The sequence below is a fragment of the Apteryx rowi genome, unplaced genomic scaffold (genome assembly GCF_003343035.1).
Source record: "Apteryx rowi isolate R43461 unplaced genomic scaffold, aptRow1 scaffold_2, whole genome shotgun sequence".
NCBI classification, from domain to species: domain Eukaryota; kingdom Metazoa; phylum Chordata; class Aves; order Apterygiformes; family Apterygidae; genus Apteryx; species Apteryx rowi.
The window spans coordinates 5,767,373-5,788,836 of record NW_020448307.1 but is presented as its reverse complement, the minus strand read 5'-3'; the positions used below and the strand labels follow the sequence as shown (position 1 = coordinate 5,788,836).

At 51.1% G+C, this 21,464-nt stretch overlaps 1 protein-coding gene across 1 annotated transcript in view; it reads left to right on the top strand.

Moving 5' to 3' along the window:
* The window catches only part of COL23A1 (collagen type XXIII alpha 1 chain), a 189,709-nt gene extending 168,874 nt beyond the window's left edge, over positions 1 to 20,835 (top strand). The window contains exons 9-30 of the mRNA XM_026063540.1: positions 1,910 to 1,981; positions 3,245 to 3,361; positions 3,670 to 3,705; positions 4,390 to 4,416; positions 4,836 to 4,862; positions 5,664 to 5,708; positions 6,238 to 6,300; positions 7,778 to 7,822; positions 8,330 to 8,407; positions 9,526 to 9,579; positions 10,397 to 10,441; positions 10,896 to 10,985; positions 11,586 to 11,648; positions 12,415 to 12,456; positions 13,163 to 13,189; positions 13,755 to 13,826; positions 13,928 to 13,981; positions 15,153 to 15,179; positions 15,656 to 15,709; positions 16,338 to 16,424; positions 17,893 to 17,970; positions 20,476 to 20,835. Of these exons, the coding sequence (XP_025919325.1) occupies positions 1,910 to 1,981; positions 3,245 to 3,361; positions 3,670 to 3,705; positions 4,390 to 4,416; positions 4,836 to 4,862; positions 5,664 to 5,708; positions 6,238 to 6,300; positions 7,778 to 7,822; positions 8,330 to 8,407; positions 9,526 to 9,579; positions 10,397 to 10,441; positions 10,896 to 10,985; positions 11,586 to 11,648; positions 12,415 to 12,456; positions 13,163 to 13,189; positions 13,755 to 13,826; positions 13,928 to 13,981; positions 15,153 to 15,179; positions 15,656 to 15,709; positions 16,338 to 16,424; positions 17,893 to 17,970; positions 20,476 to 20,523 (1,251 nt within the window). The 3' untranslated portion in view covers positions 20,524 to 20,835. The remainder of the gene's footprint in view (positions 1 to 1,909; positions 1,982 to 3,244; positions 3,362 to 3,669; positions 3,706 to 4,389; positions 4,417 to 4,835; positions 4,863 to 5,663; positions 5,709 to 6,237; positions 6,301 to 7,777; positions 7,823 to 8,329; positions 8,408 to 9,525; positions 9,580 to 10,396; positions 10,442 to 10,895; positions 10,986 to 11,585; positions 11,649 to 12,414; positions 12,457 to 13,162; positions 13,190 to 13,754; positions 13,827 to 13,927; positions 13,982 to 15,152; positions 15,180 to 15,655; positions 15,710 to 16,337; positions 16,425 to 17,892; positions 17,971 to 20,475) is intronic.
* The last annotated feature ends 629 nt before the right edge of the window (positions 20,836 to 21,464 follow it).

The following is a 21,464-nucleotide window of genomic DNA, read 5'->3' as shown; positions in this document are numbered from 1 at the left end:
CACAGTTTAGCTGATCTGAGTTTGACTTGGCGTCCGCAGACGTCGCAAGGGTGGCCGGAGGCTGTCCAGCTTCGTTCCTCAGCACCCACTTAGCCGCCCGTCACAAAAAAATACTTTTGTCTCCGATGGAGTATTCGGCGCTTTCCTGCTCAATTGGCAGTGCCGTTAAAGATGTTTGCAGTAGCGCCGAGAGGCTGTTGGAATAAGTGCTGGCCAGCTGCATGGCTAAACCAGCATATCTACAGGCTGCAGTTGAAAAGTATCTTTCCTTCTGCAAAAAGATAAGTGCTTGCCAAGCCCAAACTGCAGATAAATGCTCAGCACTTAGAGAGCGGATCCCCCTGTGAAAGCCAACATAAAACCATGTGGATGCTTTTTTTGTTTGTTTTTTTTGGGGTTTTTTTTTTTTTTTGACCACTATTTTAAAATAGCTAAATCAAGTAGTCTAAAGCTGGAAAATGCCAGCATTCAAGGTTTCTTTGCTCTAAGATGGATTTTTTTTTCCCAGGGAACTGGAAAATTGCAATTTTAGCAGCAGTTAATTTCAGAAGTAAAGAGCGCTTTGCACAACCAGCAAAGCTGGCGCTTGGGCATATCAGGTTATGCATTTAGAAAATGAGGAATAGGTGGGCCACATTCAGCGGGGTCCTTGCCTCTGTCCTCCGGCTCCCTGCGCCGTTCGTTTTGTACCACTCGGCTGCTGCCGCGCGCGGGGCTGGGACCCTTCGGGCCATGGCGGCGCGTTCCCAGGTGGCTCGCCTGCCCCCGGGAGGCGGCTGCGTGCTATGGGGAAGAGAGAGCCCCATGGGATCCTCTATTTAAAGAGTATATAGTATTGCACTTTGAATTTATAAATAATAGGGAGACGGTGCAAAACTTGTCAACGCAAGGATGCTGCTTTCTGGTACCTTACCCAGCTGTCGGCTCCATAAAAGCAGCACAGGGGAGACGAGAGCTGGTGGAGGAAAGCATGAAAATGCTGGTTTCCATGTAGCCCTATACCCCATGACCAGATGCCCATGGGAGAGTGTAAATGTGGAGCAAGAATATGATTCTGTCACACCTAAATATTCGCCAGGAACTTGGTTATCCGTTACCCAGATGTTTCCTGAGCCAGAGATGGTGTTTTTGTGTTTAATAGCCCCTAAGGGCTGTTCACCTTTCATGGGCCCAGCTGTAGCAGGGCTCGTTTAAAATAAAACGGGAGATTGCTGGATTTGATAGGACGCTGTTTAGTCTTGGATGAAATGCAAATGGTCATTTGATGTTACAGCAGACGCCTTTGGCTCTCGTCAAGGGCCAGGTCTGGAAGGTGTTTGCTGGATGGGTTTGACCCAACCATGTCCAGAGAAAAGAAGGATCCTGCTGCTTCTCCGTAGATAGATAAGTAGAAAGGCTAAAAGACAATAGCAATGACTAGTCATGTGGCCTGAATACATTGGTTTTTGCATTATATAAATCTGAGAGATTTATCAACATTTTGCAGACTGGGGAATACATCAGTATTCATTTTATCCTCTGAAAAAAATATATAATATTTGGTCTCTGGAGAAATGCTGGGATACATCTCCTGCGGGTTTTGCTGGAATAATGCTCTTTATTCTGCAGAAAAGCCCTGCGGTAGGGGAAGCTTCTATCCCCTAGCAGCTTTGAATGCCCCATTGTGCACTGAACTAATGGAAAGATATTTGTTTTCCTATGTGTTTACTGCTTACCAAGCCTCCACTGAATCCAGAATGTTAAAATGACCATCGTTTTTTTAATCTAGGTTATTTCCTACTTGTGTATCGATTAATTATTGGAGATAAGTTGTTAGATATTGTCTATAGCCTTTAGGACTCACCGTTTGGCTGCGCTTTCATCTTAAATTCTCATTCTTTCCTGTTCTGCCTCTCACTTACCTGCCTAGATGGTTTTTCCCCACCTCAGTCATGGATTTCTGGCTAACGATCAGCTTGCCTTTAGCCGACGAATCCTCAAGGTAGATGTGTCCAATCTGCTGCTTCTGGTTTGCCGTGGTTTTTGAGTCGGTTTTATTTCTTCTTTTTGACTGATAGCATGCCATTGCTATTTTAAATTGTAACTACAGTGAGCTACGTTGAGGTGCTTGTTTTAGGGTGCACTTGAGCAAAACCCCATTGGGGTTTGGGGGGAGTTTTGTCAAAGTAAGGAGAGGTAAAAGTCATTTCCTTAAGCATTCAGCCCTCTCAGGGAAGTGGGGATCAAGAAGCAAAGTCCTATAGATGTTCATAGGACAGTATGAAGAGTGCTGGTATTGTAAAATAAAATGCATTAAAAATACAGTTGTCTAAATCCTCAGTGCTCGAAATGTAACTCTTTTAATTAGGCAAAACTGAGTGGGAGTCCCTTGGCTTGACATAATTGGGTGCAGCGCTCAGGATTCGCAATAGCGTCTTTAAAAATTATGTAAATGATTTAGGAGCACAGATCTTGTTGAAAGGCGGTGGGGTTTGTGCTGTTAAGTCACTTAAGGACTTCTGAAAATCCCACACTTGTCCCTCGTTTGAGGGTGGACCACATATTGAACACAGCCCTGTTGCTGCCTCGCTGGTATCCCGGCCAGATGTTGTTAGAAGATTTCCGAGCCGGCCTTTCCGTGACGGTTTGCATTGTTGAGCCCGGCGGCGCTGGGCCAGGGCGTCCCACGCGGGCTGGGAGCCTGGAAGCCAGCAGTGAAGGTCATGTGGAGCCAGCACGCTCCTCCTCGGCGAGGACGCACCAAACCTGGCTGCTCACCGGGAGCCATGGCTGCTACTTTCTTCTTCGCGTCCTTGCAAAGCAGGGTGCAAGCTACGCTGTGTGTTGATATGTGACCTTGGCTGTGTTTGAAGGAAACTGCTAAGCACTGCTTTTTTTGGCATGTTTTTGGTGTGGTCCACTAAGCTATGGAAGTGCGTGCATGCCCATGGCAGCATGTTGTTGGGTGTGCGTTATTTTTGGGTGCTGTTGACTTGGTGGTTTCCATGCAGACGGTTGCTGCGCAGGGCTTAAAGGGAAAATAATCCCTTTGGATGGCATTGACCAAAATCCTAGTTGAGGAGCAAGAACCAAAAGACTTGGACCAGCCGTGTAGCTCGGTCGCAGGCTGGGGCATGGGTGCCGTCTGCCAGCTCGGCTGTTCACCCCGGCACGTTGCACGGAGCCCCAGGGGCACATGTTGGTCTGCTGCCTGGCTTGTTGACTCGCTGCTTCATCTCACGATGTTTGTGTGAACTTCTTGCAGGGCGATCAAGGTCGAGATGGAACCGCTGGCCCCCCTGGCCCGCCGGGACCCCCCGGTGCCCGGGGGCCTCCTGGCGATAGAGGCAAAGATGGCCCAAGAGGACCTCAAGGCCCCTTTGTAAGGACCATAGACATGAAATATTTGCAGTAGCAGGGCACCTCCCACTAACCCCCCCAGTTAGTCCAAGAGCTGGACCTGCAACATGTGTTTGCGCCTGCTTGTTGCAATTCGCAGCGGAGAGCCCAGAGTGTTTCTCTTCCCTGATTGGCATCCTTCGGACCTATTGCAAATCTCCAGATCTCTAGCAATTCGTTTAATAAATAAATATGCAGAAACGCAGTGCTGTTGACCCTTCTTAGGTATCTCTGAGCGTTCTGGAGAGTGTGGGATGTTAGCTCCAATACTGATCTTTTTTATTTTTGCAGGGTTTTAAAGGAGAGCCAGGAGAGGACGGTCCCATGGTTAGTATTCCCCAAAAGTGTCCGCGTTGGCACTAACAGACTAACCGGGACTAGAAGGCTGTTGCGTAAAGCAATAGGACCGAGCACAGTTGCACTGGCTGAAACGATTCACCCTGGGGGTAAGACAAGCATGGTGGGTTGGTGGTTGGCGTTAGCTGTCTTCACCATGGAAAAAACTACCCAGGAAACCGTAAGTGATTCCCGTGGCCGGTTAACCGAGGGCGCTGTGCCTGCCTGGGCCAGGACGCGCTGCCTCTAAGACGGACTGCTAACCCGTAATATCGGATAAACAGCGCTTTTTACAAACCGCCTTTTGGTGCTGTTAGCCATTGCACTAACCGCTCTGCGGCTGCGTCGCCTGCAGAGGTAGCATTCGTTTCGGGCACGTTCGCGGTTAGACTGTGTTTTAAACCTTGCCATCCGGCCCCTCCGTGGGCGCTGTTAGGCTCTAGGTTGCATCGCAAGGTACTTGCTGTATGTAAAATACACAAGCAGTAAGAGAGTATTTTCTTTGTTACTTCCTGGGAACGCAGAAAACTTGGCGCTGTATTTGTAAGTGAAGGTGGGATGAGAAGTTGGCCTCTGTGTCATGTTTTCATGGGGTTTAAAATACTCTTGGAAATGTTTTTATCCTGTTATGCTTTATTGTCACATAAGTATACCACCTAATTTTACATTCAACAGGGTGCCAGGGGACCTCCAGGACCAAAGGTGGGTAATAAGTAATTAATTATCTGTCTAATTTTACCAAGTCAAGAATTTTTGAGATATTGCTCTGCAAGGGGGTGGAGAGGATCATGCTTATTTTGACTGCACCCCTCCGTATCAATCAGATGCAGCATTTCCAAGGTATCAGATTCATCAGTGACTTGAAGCTGCAAATGTCTGTTTGAATGTGCCAACCCCAACCCCTGTCCAAGCTAAAACTTGACACGGGACGTGGAAGGGAAGATGGGACGTGGGGATGGGAAGCTGGGCTATGGGAGTGTGCTTTCTCGCATTTTGGGGGGCTGAAGGAGAAAACATAAGCCTAGTATTTTTAGTTTACAATTAATTTGGGGTGTCAATATAATTGGTCTTATTTTCTGTTATTTCCCTTAACTTCTCTTCTGTGTTTATTGTTGCTGAAGGGTGAGCCTGGCGTTCAAGGGAAAAAGGTAAAACAGTGGTTTTTGCTTTGCTTTGCTCGGTGCTAGAAACGGAGCGAGCAGCCGCAGCCGTGGCTCTTGGTCCCGATTCCTTGCCTGGGCTTTCTCGCGCGCGTCCCGTTGAGGAGCTGCGATTCGGTGACCTCAAAACACGGACGCCGTCGTGCCGTCGGCGTGGTTTTCCTTAGGACAAACGGGCTGGAAGCTGCAGTTGCATCTGCCCAAAAGACAAAGAATGAGACGGCGAATGCCGAACAAAGCAGTAGGTCCGAGCCCTTTCGCTCACGTGGCCGGAGCTCGCCCCGGAAGCCTTCGGAGGCTGTTAGCTCCCAGCAGACCACAGGGCGGACCATGGAGAGGCGCTGCGTGCACGGCCCCCGCGTGGTCCCTCCTCGTGGGCTGGGGAGGAATTTCCCCCGCGTTTCAGGACGGGCTCTTCGCTCGGGTTGCGTGTTGGAGCCTGCGGGAGGTTCGCAGGTCCTCGCTATCCATGTTTTCCTCTGCCGGTGCCGTCAAGTCATAAATAAGTCAGTGCCTTTAGCTGAAACCAGCGTGCTGACAGGGCCCAGCCTTACTCTCTTACTGCTTTGCCCCAAAACAGCATTTTTCAGGCCAGAATTTGGCTTAAAACCCCATAACTGCCCAACAAAATTAACCTCCTGTGGACCTACAAACCGCGTTTACTTCGGGAGAGCGAGGAGGCGTGCCGAGCCCAACGCAAACGCGGCTCGTGGGACCGGCAGGTCTCCGAAGGCAGCGGATACGAGTATCCGAACTCTCCGTTTCACTCGTCGTGTTTTGTTCCATCAGGGTGATGACGGGATGCCAGGGGAGCCAGGACCGGCGGGCGCCAAGGTACGTTGCAGCTGCACGTCCCTCTACCCATCCGCGCTCTGCCCGCCAAGCGCGTTTCCGCAAAAGAGCGACGAAACGGGAAAGGGAAGGATAACCCATCCCTCGCCGCACAGGGGGCTCTGCTCCGTACGCGCGACTCGCTGGTCCTTGCGGAGAATTGCACCGAGAACCGTCTCCGGCAGGAATAAATCGGGCAAGGCTGCGGCGTCGGCTCGGAGCCGGGAGTCGGGATGCGGTTTTTGCACTGCCCGGATCGAGGGCGCAGTGGCTCTTTGTGGGAGCCTTCCCTCGCGCCCGCGGTTTGGGGACTAGCTTTGCCGCTGAACATATTGCCCGCAGCCCCGCTGCTCGCTCTGGAAGCTTCGTCTTCTCCCGTCTGCACGCAGGCAACGTTGTGGTGTGTTTTAGGTTAAAAGCACAAAGCTTTGCTCATTCAAAGCATTAAAGACAAAGCAAGAAAATCGTAACCTGGAGAAACCTGCTTTCCATCCTGCCCATGTAGCTTTAATCTAAATTGTCTTACTTTCAGGGAGAAAAAGGAAGCCCCGGTCCGACGGGAGAGAACGGCATGGATGGTTTGCCAGGATCCAAGGTAAATACAAGTCCCTTAGCCTGGAAGCGGGATGCAGCAATGTGGAGGCAGCATGTTTCTGCTGCGTAGGTGTTTTAAGCCTTTGCTTTCTAAAAGTCTCATAAAAAGCCAAAAATGAAACAAAATGGGGGGGGTTGAGAAGTAGGTTACTTTTTCCTGGTGGTTTAATGAAAACTGGATTCAGAGATCAATATAAGAGGTTTTAAAATCGTCATCTTTACTGTTTTCCATTGAATTGCCCCATTTTTCCCAGAGAGCTAAATCACTGATGATATTTTGATCTTTCTGTATTGATTACTGTGGTATCCCTTCAAAGTCGAGAGTACTTTTTACTGTTTTACTTAACTGTGAAGAAATGTAATAAGACAGTCTCAATAGGTTAAATGGTGATGATATGATGCAGAGAGCATTCATGCGCTGCTGTTGCCCCCATCAACTGCTGCTTTTTTATCAGGATCTACATCCAGTCGCGTTTTCTGCACCAAACGGTCATGGCTCCGTGTTGGGCAGGACACCATTTATGGTGAAAAAACGTGGGCTCAGTGGCCCTTGGCCGTTTTGTTTCACAGACGGGTTGAAGTTGGAAGGGACCTTTGGAGATCATCTAGTCCCAGCCCCTGCTCAAGCAGGGTCACCTACAGCACGCTGCCCAGGAGTGTGTCCAGGCGGCCTTTGCATATCTCCAAGGATGGAGCCTCCACAACCTCTCTGGGCAATTTGTTTCTAAAAACCTAGTAGTAGCGCTTGCTTGTTCCTCCTAGGATCTGCTGAATTGAATTCTTCCTCTGAAGAATCTCTGTGTTTGTACAATTTTTGCTTTTTCAAGGGCTCTAATTTGGCAAGCAAGTAGATTTTCATGCATGTGGCAAAAGGTACATTTCTGATTCCCAAACTGAATTTCAGGTCACAGCTGCAAAAGTGGGAGTGTTGCAGCTTTCCAAAGCTTTCCAACTTTCAAAAAAACAAGAAAGAGAGAGGAAAAAAATTGGCACAGCCTTTTTCCTTAAACTCGCCCTCAAAAATGATTTAAACGTGTCGGCTGAAATTTTCCACACGCAACAATCAGCCTAAAGCAAGCACAGAGACATGTGGAGCTTCAGCCCAAAGAGCCGAAGCCTGGCGCCCTCGTTACAGAGACGGGAGCCCTGGACGGGAACGGCCCTTCGTAATTAAAGGGAATCCAGCTCCGCACGGGCAGTTGTTCCGCTCCCTGTGTGAGCAGGAAGTTTTCTTACTGTCAGCTGGTTCGCACTAAGGTGTTTTTTTTGCAAAGCATATTTGCTCTGAAGTCAAATCTAGGCCTTTTGCTGGGAGCAGTTGGTGCCATATTTCTTTGTTTTGTTTTGTTTTGTTTTTGCTTTTTTTTTTTTTAATTTAAAATATACCTTGGCATCTCATGCAGCTGCAGGACTTTGAAGACAAATGTTCCACGTTTTCCTTGCTCTTTCCGAATCAAAAGCGCAATGTTCTTTTGCAGGGTGAACCTGGTGAGAAGGGAGGAATCGGCTCCATTGGACCACGGGTATGAACACCGGGGTTTTGTCTTGGTTAGTTTGGCGCCACGTATTTACCTGACCTGTCCACCACCACCTCTGTCTGTATAATAACGTTGCTGAATAATTTAAGGTTCCTTTCATAATTAGAAAATACAGATGGCACATATTTAGATAAATCGCGTGGATACCAAGCCCTGCCACTGGAGATAGCGCTGGGAAATGCAGTAAAGTCCCATTTTCTTACCAGTGTGGTCAAACGACCCCTTTTTTTTGTTTTATTTTGTTTTGCAAGAGGGAAGCTGTGAATGGGGGTAACCCAGTAATGCTTTCAACGCACCTCTCAATTGCACGTATTTATGCGCTTTGAGGTTTGGCTGGGTGACAGTTACAGCCGTCGCTCTAGGAACCGATTTAATCGAAGGTATTCGTAAGGCGATAATCGCCCAAAGGCCAGAGCAGCGCGTGCAGGGCTCTGCGTGCTGCTCGGCCCTTTGGCTGCGGCAGGAGATGGCTTTGGTTTCCCCCGGCTGCAGGGTCCACCTGGCCTGAAGGGGGAACAGGGCGACACGGTGGTGATCGACTACGACGGCCGCATCCTGGACGCGCTCAAGGTAAGCGCAGTGGCGAGGTAGCGCATACGAGCCGGGGGCGAGGACCTACCGGGGCGGCAACGCGTGACGGGGCTCAAGAAGTGCGCAAGACCAGGGCAGTGCTTGGGGAGGAAAGGAGACGCCCCGGGGCTTTGCGCGGCTCCAACGCGGCAGAGCAGCAAGCTTGGAGAGCTTGGGTGGGTGGATGGATGGATGGATGGACACGCGCAACACCGGAGCTGGGGGGTGACGTGGTGCTGCAAGCTCGTTCCCCATTGTGGTCCTGCAAGACGGTGGAGATGGCTCTGAGCATTGGGCTGCCAAGGAGAAGAGACTTTGGGTGGTTTTGGTGGGTTGGCAAAACCCAAGACGGCACCTTTGGGCCCAAACACCAGCCTGTGGGGTCAGGCTTTGGGTTACGGGTTCGTGCGCTGCAGTTGAAGCCACCTGTGACCTGCAACCACCTGAGGAACCATGCGAGATCCATCACCGCTGGCTGCGCTGGGCTCGGCTCCATCCCAATTGCTTCACGACAGGCCGCGGGGATCCCCAAAGCGACGGCGGCTGCCGCATGCCTGACGCCTGCGCGGGTTGCAGCGGCGCCTGAGCGCGGCGTGCGGCTTCGCGAGGGCGGTTGGGGGACCAAAACAGCATTTAAATATATAGTAGTGGGCAAAGGTGCCAGGGTGGGGGGGGAACGTGAGGCTGTTTGGGTTTGCAGCCGCGGGAGAGCCCGCGGGCTTTGCCGTTGGAGATGACTTGCGAGTCGCAATACATTTCTCCATCCGAAGGCGTTTCGAGCTCCCTGCGCCCAGCCGGGGTGCAGGCTGCAGCAGCGCGCGAGACTTCCCCGCCGTTAGTGGCCCCTCTTTAACTGCGCCCCCGGGGCCGGCTGTTGGCCTTTTCGGCAAGACGCTGCTCCAGGTGGCGGCTGGTTGCAGCCAGGAGGATGCAGAGGAGGAGAAATCCGGATTTGGGGTCGCGCCTAGAGCTGGCAGCGCTTGCTTTTTTTTTTTTAAGGACGAGCAGTGCTGCTCAGGCGCACGCCGCTAGCTCGGGTTCTGCTTCGCGTGACCCTCTGCCGCCCCCGCGCCACGGCACGGCCCTGCTTACGCCCCGTCTTGTTTGCTCTGTTTCAGGGTTTGCCGGGTCCTCCGGGGCCGCCGGGCCCGCAAGGCGCGCCGGGTCCCAAGGTTAGACTCGCCCCCGCGCAGCCGCGGGTTTTCCCGGGGTATCCGTGAGACGGCCTCCGCCGGCGAGGCCGGCCAAAAATGCCTCCCGGCCAAAAAAACCCGTGGCAGGCGGTGCTGGCTGCGGGAGCTGCGACTACAGGTGGTAAAGAGATGCTATTTAACGCGTCCCGGGCTGCAAAAAGTAGGTTTTCACGCAGAAGGCGCAGGTTTGTTTGTCCTTCCCCTGGTCTCTGGCCCCTTCCAGAGGAAGGTGCCCCCGAAATGCATCCGCCCCCCCTATCCCCCGTGGGAGAAATCCCGGCCCCTCCGAGCATTTTCCCATTGCACGCGGTGGGAGTTGGAAGCAAACGGGGAAAAACACTCGAAGGCACCCGCTAGCGCCGGCCGTCCCCTGTGCCGCCGCCACCTCTTCCCCCTCCGGCAGCGCCCCCGAGCCGCAGCTGCGCTTCGGGCTGCACCCGCTTACCGCCTCGTTCCCACGCCTGCGCGCGGTTATCCCTGCCCTTCCAGTCCGCGATCAGCGGCCCGCAACCCAGAGGCGATTATCGTTTCTTTAAAACAAACTAACTTATAGAAAAGCGTCTCGCAGGAGAACGGCGCGGGGCAGGATTCCCGTGTTTCTCGGCTTCCCAGCGCAGGCCAAATCCGAGTCGCTAACGAAGCTCGGTAATTTGCGGAAGCCGAAAGCTGTCGTTCACGCGCCTTGAGACGCTAAACCGCTGGCCACGACAGTTGATAAAAATGAAAGACCCGTTTCCTTGCAAAATGCTTTCCCGGGATGATTTTCTGATTTCCTTTTCCTCCGGTGCCGCTTCAGGGGGAGCTGGGCTTGCCTGGTGCGCCGGGACTCGACGGCGAGCAGGTACGCGGTGCGGAGCGCCCGGCAGCGGGGCCAGACGCGCGTCTATGCTTTTCCCAAAAGCCCGGTTTCTTCCCCGCGGCGTTCGGCTGCGCCTCGTCGAGCGGCTCGCCCCTCGCTCGCGGCCTTGCCCTCGGCGGCGAGCGCGCAGGACGCCGTTCGGGTCCGCGGCCGCCCCGTTAGGCGGGCTGCTTTTACGAGCTGTTCGTGAGACGCTGTCTCAGACGCTGTAAGAAACCTTCCAAATCCTAAATTGCTGCTTCCCCCTCAGCTACCACCCTCGGTCCTGCTGCACCCGCAGAATCAATACTTGCAAGTTTTAATGTTAAAATACTTTTCCGTGAGCTCGTGTTGCAACACGGAGAAAAACAATGGAAAGGCAGAGAAGCCCGTTGTTCCGTTGAACGCGTGTGTCTGGAATTTGCTCCTAAGCAAGATGTTTTCTGTAAACTTACAGGGTCCCAAAGGAGCTAAGGGCGACCAAGGAAATGCCGGGATAATGGGACAGAAAGGCGAGACGGGAGAAACGGGCTTATCTGGTCCACCGGTACGTCGGTCTTTCTGTCCGTGTCCGTCTGCTGCTCAGTTCGTTAAGGTATTTGCTGCACAGACGCTTGGTGCACGGCCGGGTTGTGCTCACCGAAGCGGTGGCCTGTCTGCAGCGTGTTCCTGCGCGGCTGGAGGGTGCCGAAGCTTTGGATTTTCTTAGCTAACGGTGATGCCGGCGCCTTATTGCGAGGGGTGCGAGGCGAGCCGAAGCGGTAGCAGAGCGGCGCCCCGAGCGCCCGTGTCCCTCGCCGGGAGGTCGCCCGCGCCCCGAGGGGTGGCCGTTGCCCTAAAACAGGAGCGTTTGCTTCTGGGAGAAAACCAGGGCAGCCCCGGGTGTGCGCGCCGGGGCCCTCGGCTCCCGTGAGGCAGCTGGGGTTTTACTGGGTGTGGAGTAATGGGGTTCCTCAAGAAAGGAGAGCTAAAAAGAATTAAAAAAAAAAAACAGAAAAGCTCCTTTTCTTAAACAGCAGTCCCCCCAGGAATGACCAAGAGCTTGGCTTGCGCAAAGCCTGTAGCATAGGGGAAGAGAAATACGTTTTTCTGTCTTTTTGCTTTTCTGGAGGATGCATAACATTAGCATTAAATTCTTATCTTTTAGGGAGCCGATGGACCAAAAGGAGAAAAAGGAGAAACTGGATCCCCGTGTTTGCAGAATAACCACGTAAGAGGCTGGCGCAGCGACGTCTCTCCCACGAGCCGCGGTTGGGGCTGGGGTCGGGCGAAGCCAAGTGCGTGCGGGCTGCGCTAATGCCTTCGGCAGCTGGCGCTGCGGCGGAGAGAAGCAGAAAACAACTGTTTTTCACGAGACCTTTCCGACGCGTCTAACGAGTTTGTTCATTACGGAGTAACGTTTTGCATACTTGGCACTGCAAAGGTAGTTTAGGTTTTGCATTGGCGGTTGAGGTATTGAATGCTGTTCTTATAATTACGTTTTGCTCTAAGAACACTCTGGAGCTTCTTTGCAGTTTTATAGGGTTTCTGTGTCTTTTTTCCTTGCTTTCTCATGTTTTTTTAATGGGAAAGCTGATGGATTTTGATAGTTCTTCTTTTTTATTATTATTATTAATGATATGAGAGCTCTAATTTTTTTCTTTTTTAATCAAAGAGGCTGCTCTCCTTGGGTCTGTGTGGAAAACGACCTCATTTTCCATTACGTTTTGTGAACAGCAAATATACGGAATGGCTTGCAAAACTCCTCTGATTTGAGGCTCTCCAGGTTTATGTGCTAATGAACAGATTCGCTTGTTTATAAACCCTACGAGCAGTTCTTGGATGAGGAGATGCTTTGCTCTCCGTGGCAGCCCGTGACGTGAGAGGCCGCGGTGCCCGCGTGCGGTGCGGAGGTTTCGTCCCCGCGCCGTGTGTTTTCCCGTCGCGCGGACGCTGTCGCGAGCCCCGCTAACCTGCCCCGTGTTTCCTCCCTACAGATCATCCCTGAGCCGGGACCCCCCGGACTGCCCGGCCCCATGGTAGGAGTCTGCAAAGCGGCGTGTAAAAGGGCAAAGAACCGTAAATTCATTACTGTGTTTGGTTCGAAGGAGGCCGAGGGGTGTTTTGTTCTGGAGAGGAGGGAGAGAAGATAAAACCTCCCGAAACTTTGCGGGATGGGAAGACCGGTTCCCCACGGGGATGACGGCATCTGTATTCCCGCAAATTTGCCTACGCGAATACAGTTTTTTGCCATTAACTGTAGCGGGAGAGGATGCGGGAGCGATGAGCGCGGTCGGCAGTTCTAGCGTGGGTTTCTGAGGGGTTTGGTGCCACCGCTCTGGAGGCTGGAGGTGCCGAGGGACGAGGCCAGGCCGTGCTCGAGAGCAGCCCGGCCGCCGTCGCCACCCTGACGGTCCCCTCGGCCCGCAAAGGGCAGGATTAGCCGGGCCTGGCGGGGCTGCGGAGCAGGTTGCAGCTCCCGTCAGAAAAGCTCTTGCCGAGTTCGCTCTCCAGAGTTAGTTTTTAGGGGTTTTGTTGCTGCGTGTTGTGCAATCCAGCAATTTTCAGTTCTCGTTCCCACCGATCTGACGTAGGAGAAGCAAGTAAGCGACCACCTGTCTTGAACGGAGCTATTTGGCCGTCGTCAGTCGAACCCGTAGCTTTAACGAGATGTGATTTTGGGAAGCAAATGTCTTGGTGTGCTTTTAAATCGTGTTTTTGAAACGCGCCGTTGTCTCTCTGCAGGGTCCTCCAGGAATCCAGGGGCCTAAAGTAAGTCAATAAACGAAACGTCACCGCTGCTTCCAGGCTGCCAGGGCGTATTTACAGGCTCACAGAGGACCATCGGCTCTGGGGCCTGACTTTTGTCCCTGTTTGTGACAACGCATCCCTTGATTTTGTTCAGCAGTTGGCGTTTTTGAAAATAGGCCGTTTTTCCTGCAGAATACACTTCTGCTCTTAAAGTTTCCTTTGCCGCGGAGCCCTGTTTGCCTGCAGCACAGGCAAGTCAGGCTTTCCACGCTCACCGGCTCAAACCTTCATTTTGAGATACGTCTCCTACGGTCTAGCCAAGAAGAAAACGTTAACGGCAGCGAGGGCGGGAGCTTTGCGTGGATCTTGCGGTTTTTCCTCCGTCCTGCTGCTGTACGAGGACCCAGCGCCAGCGGGTCGTCCTCGCCTTGGCCGCACCATCCCGTTCGTGGCTAGCGCGGCCGGCCCCTCCGCTGGTCCTGCCCGCGGGCACGCTCCTCCTCGCCTTGAGCGGCTCCCAGCGCTTTGGAGGCCTCCGGCGGCGCCGGCAGCCTGCTGCTCCGTTGACGTCGCTTTCTTTACGCAGGGCTTGGACGGCGCCAAGGGAGAGAAAGGCGACAGCGGCGAGAAAGGGGAGCGCGGCGACGCCGGGCCGGCTGTGAGTAGCTTTCCCATCTCCGATTTCTGACTTAGGACAGAAACCTGCCTTTCAGCAACTTCCCAAATGCCTTTTTTTTTTTTCTCCCCCTCTCCTTTAAGGGTCTCCCTGGTGCTCCAGGACTTATCGGTTTACCCGGCACCAAAGGAGAGAAGGTAACCGGCCGGGTGGCACGGAGCGGTGAAACCCTCTCGCGGTCCTGAGGGAGGAGCGAGGGGCGGTGGCAGCCCCGGTCTTCGGCGGTGCCCCGCTCTAGCTCGGGGTTAGCGGCCCTGCGCTGCCTTCGTCACGGATGAGTTCGCTTGGAGTCGCTGATGTAGGAGGAGAAGGATTTACTACTACTAATTAGAGTTACTAGGAGTTACTACTAGCTTGGAAGGATTAACCTAAACCTGCTTTAAGACACTGTAAATTTGGAGCAGAGCTATAAAATTAATTAAAAGGTGCCCGGTGGCTTGCAGCGGCAGCTGCGTATTAGCTCGGTTGCTAAAGGACTGAGGAATGTTTGCTGAGCTCCGAATCAGCAGGAGATGCAGCTCAATGGCAGAGCAGTTCGTCGTGTTAACGAGCGCAAGCAGGACGCCGGCGTCGCTGGGCCCTCGGCAGCCGCCTCCTTCCCTCCGGCTCCGCTAGCCGTTAAGGGATGCTCGTTCTGGGAGGAGGCGAAGCGCTAATGAACAGGCTCCTGCGGAGGTGGCTTTAGGGACGTGGCGTTGCTGCGTCCGCCCAGCTAATCCTTGCGACGGGAAAAATCCTTTCCTTGGTGCTCGTAACTCGTTTTTAGTACCCCGTGCAGCTTGGTGCCTGCCTTCTCGCGCGGGTGAATTCTGCGCCCGTGTTCGCAGGAGCGTAAATACCACGGGAATATCCAGCTCCTCAGCGGTTAGAGAAAACGGCAACGCCAGCCCTGCTGCTGCTGCTCCCTGCTGCAGATCTGCAGAAGGCAGCTCACGGGCCTGACGGGCTGCGATTGCGCTGCCTTTAAGAGTCTCCGACTAACCTCCCTATTAAAAGACATAAATGCTTCCTCTCACTTGTCTAGGTTTCTTAGTTTTACCAGCATTTGTCTCCAGAGCTATAGCACCAGAGAGTTGCTGTTTTCAAGGATCTGTCTTAGCTTTCGATCAGTAACCGGGTCTAGTAGGGGCTGCTTGAATGACTAGTTGGTAGTATATCGAGGCCAAAACCGCAATCCAGCGAGCTCACAGAAAGCTGTGCAAGCTCATACTGTTGCTTCAGTAGTATTTCACCAAATACATATAAATCTGCCTACAACATCAGACTCAAATACGGCATGTCTTTTTTTCTGTTTCTTTGTAACTGCAGGGAAAGCCGGGGGAACCGGGATTAGATGTGAGTATGGAACCCGTTGACTGTGATATGTAGAAACAGGAACAACGTGCATGTAAAGACCATCAAACTGACTGGCATTCTCATGAAAATATATAGCTAACACTCTATGTACTATTTTCAGTTAAACAGGTGCCTTGCAGAACAGTATGTCAGTAGGAAATAGCTTAATTCAAGCCAGCTATAAGTCTACCACACCATGCATTATTTCTCAGCTAAGGTGCTGGGGGAGCTTCTCTTTTTTATTGAGAATATTTGTGCTGGGCTCAATAAAACGTTACAAATAAAGCACAAGCTTTTCCCAAGAAATTGCTGAGAAACGAAGTCAAAAAGGAAGCAAATGTCACGTTCTTCACCACGGGAGGCCGGGTTGATTGCTTGGGGTTGACTGCGTGGAACTGAGATGCTGGGACCTTTACAAAGTCAACTGACAAATCTCTTTTCTTTTTTCTTCTTTTGCCTAAAAATTGCTATGACAGGGCTTCCCAGGTCTAAGAGGAGAGAAAGGAGAAAGAAGTGAAAGAGGGGAGAAGGTGAGCGGGTTGTGGCTGTACCGGTGCTGGAGGGGGCAGCAGGAGAGGGGCAGACTGGCTGCTCCTTTGGTTGTGCCAGTGTTTGTGTGGCCCTAGTACAGGGCAGGACTCCGGCTCCCGTGGCCTTGGGAGTGGGTTTGCAAGCCTCCTTCCACCCCTGCAGCCCGCAGATGCCGAGGGTGAGCCGGAGGGGCCTGGCAGCTCCTGTTTGGGAAAAAACTGTTGGACTTTGGTTTCGCAAACTGCAGAAACACATCCTTAAAGCAAAGCAAAGCAGAGCAGGAGGGCTGGGAGGGGGTATGGCCACGCCGAGGAGCTCCATGGGGAGGACAGGGTTGCCCGAAACCACCTACTGACGGGCACCGAGCTGCCTTCCAGCAGGAACCGGCCATTAAGCCATTCTGTTATGAAATGAATATAATCTATCAAAATATTCCCACCCAGCTTTAGTTGAAGATTTGCACATTCATGTAATTCCGTGGCTGAGGTTACATTAGTGCAAGTCTCCCTCGTTTGAACTGGCGCGGGGCAGGAACTTGCAATTGCTGTGCTGGTTAAAACCGCGTTGGTCTTTTCCTGCCCCTCGCCCCCTTCTGTCCTTGACATGCTTTTTCTGTTGTGGCAACAGGGGGAGAGAGGAATACCAGGGAGAAAAGGAGCGAAAGGGCAGAAAGGGGAACCAGGCCCTCCCGGGCTGGATCAGCCTTGTCCAGTGGTGAGTCTTTTATTTCGTTCCTCTTAAGCTTGCATGGCAGCGACTGGAAGGGAGGCAGCGCTGGATAGTTCTTTATTTTGCAGTAAACCAGAGCAGATGGTTATTGTTTTCTCACTTTTCTTAATGGTTCGTTTTATCTGCACTGCTGGAAGTTCACAGCTCGCTGTAGCGGCTCCATATTGGCCCGATGGGAACAAGCTGCAGCAGTAAAAATAAGGGATCTTTGTGTAAAGACCTTCTTATTGTCACGAGGAACAATGGGCTTCAGCAAGGCTCCTCAGCAGGCAGCGAGCCCTGCCGAAAGCTGCTTGCTTAGCTTTTCAGGACGCTTGGAATTAGGGAGCGACCCGATGCAGCGGATGGGAGGCAATCTGAAAACAAGGCCAGCTCTATCCTTCATCTCCGATGAAGGTCGACCAGGGGATGAGCCTGGCCCTAGCTCTGCCGCGCGGGGAAGCCGGTCACAGTTGGTAGCCGTACATCGCCAAGATAAGCGATGTACGAGCTAGCGTCCCCGAGGCTGCCGAAACGGGAGCCTGGGGGAAGAGACTCCGTTTCCCCGGCCGAGGTGGCACCTGGTACCACAGACCTGGCCTCTCTCAGGCAGGTGCTGGGCCACCGACGTGGAGCGCCTGCACAAAAGCAGCCCAAAAGTCCCCTCTCCTTCCCCAGAAATCCTCCTTGATGTTTATGAGTCCAAGGAATAGGGATGTGTTTCTCAAGCCCCCTTCCAGAACATCTCATTCGTTTGATAGGCCCTAGCCCGTACTGGTTTATATGAAGTTATTTGGCCTGGTAAACTTACCTCCTTTTCATTACTGCTCTTCATTTAATGACTAAAAATGGAGGTATCCGTTTGATAACATGCTTTGAGATTGTGGGATAAAAAACTTAAGGTAATTTGTATTAACTATTGAATTAAAATTACTTAAATATAGCTTTTAGAGCTAAGCACAGCTACACAGGACTAGTAGTGGCAGGTACTTGCTTAAACACGCTCCAGAAACCCACTTCTTGTTAGACCTTGTGTAAATGCGTGATTTTCTTCTCACTCTGCCAGCACACCTCTGTCAATCAAAGCTATCGTATAACTCCACTATACCGGCAAACATCTCCTTTTGTCAGTATGCCTTATTTTGCTTAGTGAACGTGAGCTACGGTTATTCTGTTTGCGACGGATCACCTTTCTTCTCTCCCTGTGCTGAATGATTTAACCCTCATCTCTTGAGCTGCACTGTTACAAAGGTGAATCTCTGGTTCGTGCGTACAAGTGATTTCCCGGAGGACGGACTTGATGGTGTCTGGGAATTCCCAACCATACAACAATTCTGTTGACTTGCTGTGTCATCAAAAATGGATGCGTCAAACTTTGAACCCGTTCTTCTCGTTTCTGCTGAAACACTGATGTCTGTTTGAGTAACTCCTGTGTCCTTTATGATTCTTAACAAGCAGTTATTTTTTCAAACAGGGAGGTCATAATATTAAAGGCCACAAAGGGGAGCCAGGTTTACCAGGCCTGGATGGGGTGAGCGTGCCCTGCTCTTTGGTATAGTGTCTGCTTTTTCCCTTTCTTGCATGGTTTGTGTGTCCGTTTCTGCTGCTGCAAAGCCCTTTCCCAAGGAGTGAATCCCTCTAGGGAGAGAAAGGCAAGTAAATCAGGAGAGCGCAAACAAGATGCTGCACTTTGGCCTCCTACTCTGAGTGCCAACGTGTTGTGCCTTCTTCCCCCGGTTAAAATGACTTTAGATGCAGAGCATAAGCAATGGGAGATCATATAGGGAAGGCTCAATCGATTATAATGCTAAAAGTTAGTTCTTGGTTGTCTCACTGCCTGCAACCTATTTTGGATGCCCTCTTGCCTGTCCGTCCTGCAGCCCAGCGAGGCAGGTTCACGCTAGGTCTTGGAAAGCTTTCCCTCGCCGAGCGGCCGCGAGAGCCGTAGCTCTACGGAGCGGCAGCTGACGGGGTGCGCTGGCACTCTGGGGGTTAAAAGAGCATTTACTGTGGTGGCATGTAGTTCTGCACATGCTCGGGTTCAGGTCCAAAGATTATTCTAAAAGGTTTGTACTCTGTTCTCCGCAAGGACTCTGCATGACTAGCTAGAAGAGGTCATTGTTTTATTTTCCTTTTTTTTGAATCACAGAAAATGCTGCATGTTAGATGATTTGCAGTCGTCTTCAGAGAAACAAAAGGGCAGTAAGCTGTCTCTCTTTCAAAAAGTTAAATTGCTTTCATATGTGTCAAAGCCAATTATTAGCAGAAGGCCCTCTTCGACTCTTTGTATTTACTCCCCAGAGATGTCATATTTACCAAATATTTCCCACCCTAACTACCCAGGATGCACGATACCTACCTACACTGAAGGCATTGTAAATAGCGGTAGGTGATTTCTGCTGCACAGAACTGCTATGGGACTAGTTAATGAAGCACTTTACGTATCCCCGTGCTTATATACGCAAGGGTTAGTTGCATGCTGTGTGGGAGTGTCTTCGTTCCCCACCCTACCGTGCGGCGGAGGTTTGCTGTGCTCTCGCTGATGGCCTTCAGTCCACGAGTTTGTAGCATGAGCCTTGCACGCAGTTTGCAAAGCGCTTTTTAAGTTGACAGGTCCCTTTGGAATCACTTGAGTGAAACATGATAAAAACGCGTTGAGTTTTATGACTGCCAAGACGAGTATCTCGAGTGCACAGGAGGGAGAAAAGACCCAGGGCAGAAATCATCCCTGTGACCGCCCGTGTGTTAGGATGCACTGTACCAGCACGTCAGGATCTTTCCAGGTCAAACCGCTGCCCTGCGTGTTGCCCCCCTTGCCCTTCACCCCCAGACAACTATGTAAATATACAGGTTGGACTTTCTTTTTTTATTAATAGATACGAAACAAAATATTGACTGGTGTCAGCGGAAAAAGTTGTATGGTACCTAGGTACTGTTTGTGTTATAGGAAAGTACGTGAAAGTAGCTTGACCTGGTATGCTGTGAGTAGCTAGAGAGGGTAACCTTACTTCGCTTCATCTGTTTTATTGGGCAGAGGCTATTTTACATATAAAATCAATACAGAATACAAAAAAATGTGATGACTGGCATTTACAGTAAAAAATGTAGAAAATGCGTTTTTGACCTCTATTTGCACTAGGAGTTATCTCCGCTGCGTACGCATCCGCGTGACTTCCAAGCCCTAGTTAATCTGGAGGCGGCTCTGAGGGAAGGGGCAGCGCCCGCATGCTCTCGGTAGCTCTTCTGTACATGCGGAAACGCGTGCGGTCAGAGATCCAAGAGCCTTAAAAAAAAATCCCACATCAGAAAAGGCAAGGCAGGTCAGCTGTTTCTTCTAAAGTATCTTGAATGAGAGAGGTGGTCATACATAGTCCATTCCTCTTCTACGCATTTCCCTCCGTTTCACTGTTTTCCTCCTGCTAGGTGAACTCTTTCGGCTTTCTGATTTCTGTACGTTTTCTTGTATCTCCATCAGAAAAAAAAACAAGTATTTCCACGCTTACTCCCTTTGCATAGTCCACAACTCATCCTATTCCAGTCAGTTCAGCAACTCAAGGTTTCGCAAAGAAATTAAGCACTGCAGACTCGAATTTAACACAACCAGGATATCATTTAAAAAAAAAAAAAATTTTTTTAATCCCCCCGCAATCTGAAACACACATATTAACACAAGGTACATTGCCACATCATGTTTTCCATGTATATGTCTGATTGCAAATATCACTACCTTTTAAAGCAGATTATGAAATTAATTAACTGTGGTTCCAAATTTTTATACCTGTTTACATTTTCTTTTTTGCTTAAAGAAAGAAAAAGCGTGGTTATTTTTTTCACCCTGGGCTGGATTCAATTTTGCGTTATGCTTGACACACAGATTACATTGCCTGCATATTTTTTTTTTTCCGAGGGTAGATAAAGTACGTGGGTTTTGCATGGTTAATTATCCTGAATTGTGCTGCTACGTCTCTCATCATTGCGAGGATTGAACTTCAGGTTTTGGGCTGTGATATTTCAGTCATTGTCAGCAGAAATTAAATCGGTACCTTCACTTTTGTAGGGACCAGATGGACTGCCAGTAGCGGGATGTTGGCATAAGGTACAGTAATAATAACTATTTATCCTTGGGTAGCAGAGCGATTTTGGCTGCCTGGTGACTGTTGGAGCTGCTCCGTTTCCTTTACGCAAGGGACGGTCTACCTTACAGAAAGCGTCATGCCTTGCGAGAACAGGAGTCCATCTACTTTGGGATCTTGTTCCCCACAGTTGTAGACTGGTTTCTGCACAAGAAGCGGAAAAAACACCCCAAAAGCTCGCTATCCCTGAAAAATCATTCTCATTAACACTGTCAGTAACAATCTGGCTCAGGCTAGCGCACACTGGGCCTTCATTTTGGCCCGAGTGGTTTAGGAGCCCGTCGTGCAAAGACTACGCAGTTCTGCAAATCGGGCTTGTACAACTGCAGTTCACACCGGATCTTTTAGCTGAGATTTTCATAGTCAATCACCCTTTCTTGGTCACAGAGTTACAAAACGCTCATTTCCACCCAGACTTCCTGCCACAGTAATTATGCCTCCGCACCCGCTACGCTGCTTCGGCGTTTAAATGGGCAGATCTGGGTACGCGTGGTCAGACGCTTGGGGACGTCTCGCCCTGCGCCCCCGGAACGGCCCGGTTTAGGTGCGGGGCCGTCCCGTGCGAAAGACGGCTCCCGCGAGAGCGACCAGGCAGCTCTCCCCCATACCATGAGCTTTTGATCCCGACTTTTAAGAGGGTGCTGTAATCCCGTTCTCCAACAAGGCCATGGCACCGGAGCAGAATGGAATTACTAACCCGGTTTCAAACATATGGTCCGTGGGCATAATTCAAGTTAATAGCAAGCGCGCTACTAACTGGCTGCAAACCCTCAGTTAGAAGGTAAGCACGCCCTTAGCAGATAAAAGGGTTTAATTCTGTGGAAAGTCGTTTGGATGTACTTTTAACGTTAAGAAAAAAAAATGAGCATCAATCCTTACAATATTAACATGAAAATTAGTAAATGTAATGGAG